General features: G+C 38.7%; 1 protein-coding gene across 1 annotated transcript; it reads right to left on the reverse strand.

Annotated features, from left to right (window-relative positions):
• Positions 1–7901: 7901 nt before the first annotated feature.
• On the reverse strand, positions 7902–9556 carry LOC138353836 (major royal jelly protein 5-like). The gene is made up of 2 exons (XM_069307255.1): positions 9548–9556; positions 7902–8813 (listed from the first exon to the last, which is right to left on the reverse strand). Exons 1-2 carry the CDS (start codon positions 9554–9556, stop codon positions 7902–7904), a joined length of 921 nt encoding a protein of 306 aa, XP_069163356.1.
• Positions 9557–10080: the final 524 nt, after the last annotated feature.

Genomic DNA, 10080 nt, shown 5'->3' on the forward strand with positions numbered 1-10080 from the left:
GGCCGGGTCAAAGAGTTCTTAGTGATATATATATATATATATATATATATATATATATATATATATATATATATATATATATATATATATTGTTAAATATAACCAAAAAGGTGAGATTAATAATTCTAACACGAATTTTCTCAATATTTCTTATGTTTCTTTTTACTGTTGATGGTAATTGAAAAATCAATTCTCCAAAATTCATTTTTATTTCTAGTCTGACGCGACGCTTGAACGCGTTTCGTAATAACTTATTGCATTTTCAAAGACTTTAGTTTACACACACACAACTGTAACCTGAAAACAATAAACATAGTTTTACTTACGCTAACACTAAACACCTTATCCGTCATATATACTCATACTTGGGTGAGGTGATATGGTGCAACAGTTTTGGATGAGGTGAACAAATTTGTGACAAATGGAAGACAGAACACTAAACAATGGGTATTAATTGGATAAGGGGGCATAAGAATGGAAGTAACTGCAGAAGGCCTATTGGCCCACACTTCCTCTTGCTGCTTCTATATTGGTTCAGAGTCTTGAAGTGGGTAGAATATAGTTGTGCATTAATTGGCTGTTGATTGCTGGTTGGTGAATCAACAGCCAATTAATGAATATATATATATATATATATATATATATATATATATATATATATATATATATATATATATATATATATATATATATATATATATATATATATATTAATATATATATATATATATATATATATATATATATATATATATATATATATATATATATATATATATATATATATATATATATATATATATATTAACGCCTACACATACACTTTGATAAGCCACTGAGGCAGGGGCGGCCAGCGGTAATTTGCCTTCCCTAATAAATATTTCAAGACGTAGCAGACTTATGAGATCAAATTATTATCTCGGCCACAATAATTACTGCTCTGCAGCACCTACGTGCACTGTTAAGAGCCTAGAACACCTTATTATAAGGCAAATATTGTATTAGAGAGGAGCGTCAGTACTCGCCTCTACATGTGGGACGGGAAGCAGTCGTGTGAGGCTCTACTGCACATGCGTCGCCTCCCGCTGCATGTACGATAACTTCAGCCAGTGTGTTCACTAACCCTCAAAAATATATTTCATATAACGTTATCATGGCTCTTTAAATAAGCCTATTATATCCTAATGTAGCCTAGCCTAACCTAATCTAACACACTTTAAGCTACCTTACCCAAGTATAACGCAAAAATAATAAATAAAGTGTGTGTGACGTCATATTTGTGACACTGGGGAACTCTTATGAGACTCAAGTTTAATCGTTTTCTTTGCAGTTAAGTTTAATATTTAGCCTATTATTATTATTATTATTATTATTATTATTATTATTATTATTATTATTATTATTATTATTTAGATTTAATTTATTTAATTTATCCTGCCATTATTATTACGAAGTGTAAGTATAAGACAACTAGACAGCGGATGTTTTCAGATAAGAAAGATAAGATACGGGTCCAGGATGCACAGTCGGGTTCGTTCTCAATGCACAATCGAGAATTTCGGGTTCGAATCCCGGGCGCGACAGAAGTGGTTGGGTTCATTTCCTATCACTTAATGCCCTGTTCACCTAGTAGTGAGTAGGCATTCAGGAGGTAGTCGGCTTGTTATGGGGTTGTATCCTGGGCGGGGTCAGTAATTCCTCCCTGGGGTTCAATTAGTTTAGGACTGAATGAGTTAGGATATATATCCACTTTCATGGGTAATTAGATTAATTAGTTTATATATTTATATATATACAAGAAGGTATATTGGGGTTATGAGAGTACATAGCATCGATGTGTTTACATTCTTGTAAAGCCACTAACACGCATAGCATTACGGGCAGGTCCTTAATCTAACGGATAATTTTAGGTAGGTAATTTCTAGCCAAATTTAATAAAATTTAACAGCTTCATTGTAAGAAAATTTGACAAAATAGGTAAATTAAAGTAACATTTGAGGATTATAAACAGTGCTAGGTACTTTGTATCATAATTTGAGGATTATTTCAAGGTATAATGTAATAAAATATGCGTTCAATATAACAATCATGATATAATATAATAACAATGATTACAATGGTAAAGTTATATGGCTTAGGTACATATATTGGGGGATTGAGTAGCACAAGATACAGTGAGAGTTTAAACCACCAGGTAGGAAACTATGAAGATGAAATTAGGTGTTTTTTTGTTTCGTTTTTGAATAAGGCAAAAGTTGGACAGCTTTTCAATTCCTTGGGGAGTGAGTGCTATTAACAATGTCTCTTTATTTGCATAGAGTGTTTACACAGAATAAGTTTGACTGGGGATTTCAAAGAGATATTTATTTCTGGTTTGGTGATAATGGGTCCTATTACATGTGTCCAGGAAAAGTTTCAGACCAGGGTTAGCATTTAGGAACAGGGTTTTGTTAATGTAGTTGACACAAAAGAATGTGTGGAGTGAGTTTATGTTTAGCTTGTTTAGGGAGTTAAACAAGGGGGCTGAGTGTTGTCTGAAAGCAGAATTTGTTATTATTCTGATAGCAGATTTTTGCTAGGTGATGATGGACTTGAGGTAGTTTGCAGTGGTATAACCCCCATGCACAGATACCATATCTAAGATAAAGATAGATTAGCGCGTAATATAATGAGAGGAGAGCAGAGTTTGGAACATAATAACTGATCTTAGAGAGAATACCAACTGTCTTAGAGACTTTCTTAGTTATGTATTGAATGTGGGTGCTAAAGTTGAGTCTCTTGTCTAGGAATAGGCCAAGAAACTTTCCATCATTTTTATTACTGATGTTAACATTATCTATCTGAAGCTGAATTGCATTTGTTGATTTGCTTCCAAATAAGATGTAGTAGGTCTTTTTTTAAGTTAAGTGTGAGTTTGTTCGTTGATATCCATAAGTGGACTTTTTTAATTCATTATTTACAAAATTATTTAGTATGTGGGGGTTGGGGTCTGAGTAGTTGAGGGTAGTATCGTCAGCAAATAATATAGGTTCAAGAATGTTAGGGACATTATAGCACTGATACACATTGTTACCCATAACCTGTTTACTCTCAGTGATTTTTTTAACTGTTTTACTGATGTATGGTGTACACTGATAGATCTATGAACTGATAGATCCAGTTATCTCATGGATTAGTTGGTTGAGTAATCATTAATTGATTTGGGTACATATTTCACATTTTGATGGAGTTGGTTACCTTGTAGAACCAATAAACATAATCAGATTTCGTTCTTCTTCTATAGACCTCAGGTGAGTGCAGCATATTAGAAAGTTCAGCTTTGAAATTTCATGTGTTGCCGAGATCTACTCAATGCCTTCACGCCGAAAACTGTGGTAATAGACAAAATTCTCTCACTTATGGTAGGTAATTTTAACTCTGCTCTCATATTAACTATTCTCGTGGACTTTGGAGCCCCAAGGATGAGACGCATAGCTTCATTTTGCAATGTTTCAAGATATTTCAGCTCTTTGTCAGTATACAGTGTGAGATGTAGAACATTGTAGTCAATCACAGAGCGTATAAATGATACATAAAACATTCTAGCAAGTCTCACGTTAAGTCCATGATTGACACCAACAAGGACCCGCAAGGGCTTTAATCTCTCCCAAAGTCTCCTCTTGAGAGAAGATTAAGGTACCCAGGGTCGTTAATGGGGACACCAAGGTATCTGTAAGACTCGCAGTTCTCAAGTGCTCGCCCGTCTATATGATAATTGGGTGGTGGAATACCACATGGAATGAGGGCACGAGTTTTCTGTACAGAGATAAGGAGGCCACATTCCTCAGCTCTAGTCGCAAAAGCAGATAATTCATTTATTATGCACCCCATACCCATCTTGTGGGCGGTAGTGGAAAGGGTTACAGAGGCACATAATGGGTTCAGGAACTGAACCCCACAACTCATTTAGCTAAGCAAGTTACAATCTTGATGAGCTAGTTACCAAATTCAGTATAAGTCGTCACATCATCAATGGGTTCGAGATCGACCACAAGTACAGTTTCTAAATTAAGCAACTGACATATGTGGAGAGCTAGTCTCAAAATTTATATGTTTGTCCTGCACACCGCCCCCCATCCAGTGGGCAGCGGTGGATAGGTTACAATCACTTAGTTACTATCTACAGTTAGCAAACTGGGGACATTTGGCTAAAATTTCTGGAAGCAGATAATTTTGAATGAAATATTTACACATCGTTGGAACATTGGTTATAGAATTGTCTCTAAATTCACGTATCTTTTCGCACTCCATCACATAGTGACGGAGGGTGTGCGAATAATTTTGTTGACACAGTTTACATTTGGTCAGGTCTACATCAGCCAACCCGTTCTCGCAAATTCGTAAAGTCAATATTGACTTATTAACTACGTGCATAGGTGATATACAAAACATAATAGATACCCTTAAAAAGATTCATAGAAAACACCGACCTTACCTAACCTTGTTAGTATCTTAAGATAAGCATCTTATTGCTTCGTAATTACAATTATTACTTAACCTATACCTATTATAGGTTAGGTAATAATTGTAATTACGAAGCAATAAGATGCTTATCTTAAGATACTAACAAGGTTAGGTAAGGTCGGTGTTTTCTATGAATCTTTTTGAGGGTATCTATTATGTTAAGTATGTCACCTATGCACATATTTAATAAGTCAATATTGACTTATTAAATTTGCGAGAACGGGTTGCGTGTGTGTGTGTGTGTGTGTGTGTGTGTGTGTGTGTGTGTGTGTGTGTGTGTGTGTGTGTGTGTGTGTGTGTGTGTGTGTGTGTGTGTGTGTGTGTGTCTTCTCACCTTGATGAACTCACATGATGTGCATGCAGGATCAAGATACTCTTATTCAAGCCTGCCGATTAATACAATAATTTATTTCCACTTTAATCATATTAACCTTTAAAATTTTGAATAGAATTAGCTTCAACCATTTTATATTAGCCTCGACGACTTCCACATCTAACCTATTCCACTTATTGACAGCTCTAACAGTCAAACAGTTCTTTCTGACGTCTTGGTGGCTCATTTGTGTCTGTAGTCTCCTTCTATAATTCCAGTTCTGCTGTTCGTAACTTCAAACATTGCTGCTGTGTCCATTTAGAATCTTGAGGTTATCTTGAGGTTATCTTGAGATGATTTCGGGGCTTTAGTGTCCCCGCGGCCCGGTCCTCGACCAGGCCTCCACCCCCAGGAAGCAGCCCGTGACAACTGACTAACACCCAGGTACCTATTTTACTGCTAGGTAACAGGGGCATAGGGTGAAAGAAACTGCCCATTGTTTCTCGCCGGCGCCCGGGATCGAACCCGGGACCACAGGATCACAAGTCCAGCGTGCTGTCCGTTCGGCCGACCGGCTCCCAATCCAATCCAATCTGCCCCTATCTCTTTTTTCCTCCAGTGTAGTAAGGTCCAATTCTCCAAGTCTTTCCTGATAGCTCAATCCGTTCAGTGTGTTTATTTACTGTCTGAGGGTGCAGGATCAAGCTGTTAGCTCTTGGACCCCGCCTTTCTAACTGCCGGTTAGTTTAATGTGCAAACTTCTAGACTATTTTTCATCTATCATATCTACTACATATGTATTTCACTTCAACACAAACGCACAGCTACCCAGGAAGCAGCCCGTAGCAAGTGAATAACTCCCAGGTATCTATTTACTGTTAGGTGAACAGATGCATCAGGTGAAATAAACTCTGCCCATTTGTGTGTGTGTGTGTGTGTGTGTGTGTGTGTGTGTGTGTGTGTGTGTGTGTGTGTGTGTGTGTGTGTGTGTGTGTGTGTGTGTGTGTGTGTGTGTGTGAGTATGTGTGTGTGTGTGTGTAATTACATAAATGTAGTTACAGGATGAGAGCTTCGCTCGTGGTGTCCCGTCTTCCCAGCACTCTTTGTCATATAACGCTTTGAAACTACTGACGGTCTTAGCCTCCACCACCTTCTCCCCTAACTTGTTCCAACCGTCTACCACTCTGTTTGCGAAAGTGAATTTTCTTATATTATATTATTACATTATTTTCTTATATTTCATTTATATATGTGAGAGAGAGGGAGTACGTGTGCATTTGCTTCATGCTATCTCTTCATTATTATATTTTTCATTATACAGTATGCAACGCTACATACAAATACTAGTATATTTCATAACACCAAAGTCACAATAGCTCTCCTGAAGGCCAGGCTCGAGTTAATTAGATGAAAAAGGCATTAATTCCAGACTCGAATTCAGGTTTGATTTCGAGGTCCAGCGAGCATAGGGTTTTAATCTGATGAAAAAGTGGTTTTCAGCCGTAAATAACGCTTCCACCTGTCCAGTCCCGACCCGGCTGGGTATTCATTATCGCTCATAAACTCTCGCCGAAAATAGCCAATATATTTGTGCATCGTGTGAAACTTCAGCACAATTAGTACTGGATTTTCAGGACGAAAAACAAATCCTTTTATAATATGAATGTAGGTTTTTTGGTGGGGAAAGGCTTTTAATGTAGATTTACTTGTTCATATCTATGTTGAACATTCATGTTAGTAGATTGATACAGTCGATCAATTTTTGTTTATTTTTTATTTAAATCATATTTCAATAAATGTGTTGATCTCTGCTATGCCGAAGTGTTGCAATTTAAAATGTAGGTCATTTAGAGTGCAACTTGTTCAGCGACTTTTATATATTGTAAACGATATTATTACTATCATCATTGCATCCAGAGAGTGAATACAGTATTAACTAAACCAAAATAGAAATTGTCAGGCTAAGAAATATGGCTCATTGAATTTCTGACTCAATCAGGACTGTTGTTGTTAACAAATATATAAAAGATATTGAAATTGGGTAAAAAAAATCCCAATTCCAGTACGAATATTGACAAGCCTAAATCAGCAGGTGCAGGATAGAGAAATAGGAGGAAATGGGACCATAAGAAAATAAATCTGCAGAAAGCTTAGTTGCCCATTTGACGTAGATCGTTTATATATATCAAGCCAAACTCATTCATATTTATGTCTAGCCTACGTTTGAAACAATCCAGTGATCTCACTTCTGTGTTGTTAACCGTAACTTTGTTCCATAAATCAACCACCGTGTTTTCAAACCAGTATTTACCCTGGTCTTTCCTGAATCTAAACCAGTGTTTACCCAAGACTTTCCTGAATCTTTAAACTTATCCAATTTGTATTCTCGCGCTGATATTTGTATTGCATAAAACATAACTAATGTCGCCTTAGTTATATCCTTTTATCCACTTCTATACTTAAAGGAAGAGGATAACACTCTGGTGAGATACCATGTCATCATAATCTGCTGCCCACCTCACTGCCCTCCATGTAGTCATGTGTTTAAGAGAAGCAGGAAAGATCTTGGGAAGTCTTTAATTAAGTCTTTAATTAAGCAAGTCTCTTAACGAGACGAAAGGCCGTGTACCATTTCCTTTGACTAATTTACATCCGGTATTAATGGTGTCTCAAACTGCCTCCTTGTCAATGAATTTTTGTATTTGTATTTTAAATGCAGAAATTTTTTATATCATTGTTAGAGCAATAACATTTTATAGATTATAAATTCACTTGATGTATCGATAAATGTATTCATACTCTCAGATCTTAGATATACACCGTGATCCTTGCAGTTCAAGGACAAATAGATCGGTTAGAAAGGCGGGGTCCAAGAGCTTGATATAGCTCAAATAGTCAATAGCTCATGAGGATGCTCTCGGAGTCAAGAGATGAGCTTTATCAGTCCAGTAATTTGCATGTGTTCGCAGCCTCAGTTATAATTATCTGTCTCATCTTATGAATTATGATTCACTATTCATCTGTATTTCCATTGAGGTAATTATGCATATATGCAGTATAGATGGAAAGGCTTGGGCCGAAATGTTTACGTGGCAGCATCAAGAGCATCAAGAGCATCAAGAGCATCAAGAGCATCAAGAGCATCAAGCGCATCAAGAGCATCAAGAGCATCAAGAGCATCAAGAGCATCAAGCGCATCAAGCGCATCAAGAGCATCAAGAGCATCAAGAGCATCAAGAGCATCAAGAGCATCAAGCGCATCAAGAGCATCAAGAGCATCAAGCGCATCAAGAGCATCAAGAGCATCAAGCGCATCAAGAGCATCAAGAGCATCAAGAGCATCAAGAGCATCAAGCGCATCAAGAGCATCAAGAGCATCAAGAGCATCAAGAGCATCAAGTGCATCAAGAGCATCAAGCGAATCAAGAGCATCAAGAGCATCAAGAGCATCAAGAGCATCAAGAGCATCAAGAGCATCAAGCGCATCAAGAGCATCAAGAGCATCAAGCGCATCAAGAGCATCAAGAGCATCAAGAGCATCAAGAGCATCAAGAGCATCAAGAGCATCAAGAGCATCAAGCGCATCAAGAGCATCAAGCGCATCAAGAGCATCAAGCGCATCAAGCGCATCAAGAGCATCAAGAGCATCAAGAGCATCAAGAGCATCAAGAGCATCAAGCGCATCAAGAGCATCAAGCGCATCAAGAGCATCAAGAGCATCAAGAGCATCAAGAGCATCAAGAGCATCAAGCGCATCAAGAGCATCAAGCGCATCAAGAGCATCAAGAGCATCAAGAGCATCAAGAGCATCAAGTGCATCAAGAGCATCAAGAGCATCAAGAGCATCAAGAGCATCAAGAGCATCAAGCGCATCAAGAGCATCAAGAGCATCAAGAGCATCAAGCGCATCAAGAGCATCAAGAGCATCAAGAGCATCAAGCGCATCAAGAGCATCAAGAGCCGCAGGAGTAGGAAGGAAGGAAGGAAATATGCTTAACTATAATTCGTAAGGATGATGAGGATTGAGTAGTTCTACTACACCAGACAGCTGATGGATCCTGCAAGTAAAATAGTGTGTTGATCATGCTGGTGTAATGGAAGACACACGGGATGCGCAGCGCCTGTCTCCCCGCAAGAGGACAAGTATTTTTACTGGAAATCAACAGCGGACCAATTTGCTTCCCGCACTCCCAGAATCGCTGGATGTTCCAGCCAGCGGAGGGAGAATTGCATTTTCATATGTCCAATATTTCCGCCTGGAGGCTGCTGTGAGGTAATGCTCTTGTCCCCACATTCTCAAAGCTCCTACTTACCATTAACTCGACAGATATGATCTTCCCAGAGTCTTTATTTTACATTTGTGCTCTCCTTTTCTGAAATATATTTTGTTGGGTTGTATAAGTAGGTTTTAGCTACGATGAGGAGGCCTGGCCGAGAGTCCGGACCGCAGGAATGTTGATCCTCAGAATCAACGCAAGGTAACCCTCAAGGGTCATGTGGGTCGGTGATCAGCGCTGTTAAGTCACACCCGACAGGTCATCGGTTCAATTCTTGACAGGACAACGTTTGGGGAACTTGTCTTTTCACCTGATGGATCTGTTCTACCAGTAAAAAGATATCAGGGAGTTATGCAACTGTTGTGGGTTGTATCTTGGGAAAGCTCAGTGGTTGGCCTGGAGGGTTCAAGACCCAAACAGGGTTCTTGTCCCCCTCGACTTTGAGGAACTAAACCTTAGTCATGTTGACATTAATGGCGAGGATTTACGCCAGAAACAGACCTCACCTCAGAGGGAGAAAGCACACTTTCCGCCTCTCATGAACCAGCAAAGCCAAGCTGGCTACTTAAGCCCGCAAATAACGCTAGAATATTTTGTTCGCGCCAACAGAAGGAAGAACGAGGGTTGCTGGGGCCCAATAGCTTGAACACAAAGGGAGAGTAGCCTGTCACATCGGCATTTAGGTTTCTACTACCATGAAATCCTATGACATTAAATCAGTGGAGTTGTGTCGTTACATCATGAACTTTGAGCCAACGCTGCCTATGTTAAGCAGTCGTCAGGGATGACTACACACCGCTGGGAAATCTTAATCAGAAAGGGAGACTGCCAAAGCGAGCATTTCAAAGCCCTGAATACATTACAGGAGAATCGACAGACGTCAGGTCAGGAGCGATCAAGTTGTTGTACACTTCAGGGAGCTTACATGGAAGACTGGGCCCCTGAAGACTTGGGTCAGGTGGTCAAGAGCGTTAGGAATAGATTTTG

Source organism: Procambarus clarkii, chromosome 60 (genome assembly GCF_040958095.1).
Source record: "Procambarus clarkii isolate CNS0578487 chromosome 60, FALCON_Pclarkii_2.0, whole genome shotgun sequence".
Lineage (NCBI taxonomy): Eukaryota > Metazoa > Arthropoda > Malacostraca > Decapoda > Cambaridae > Procambarus > Procambarus clarkii.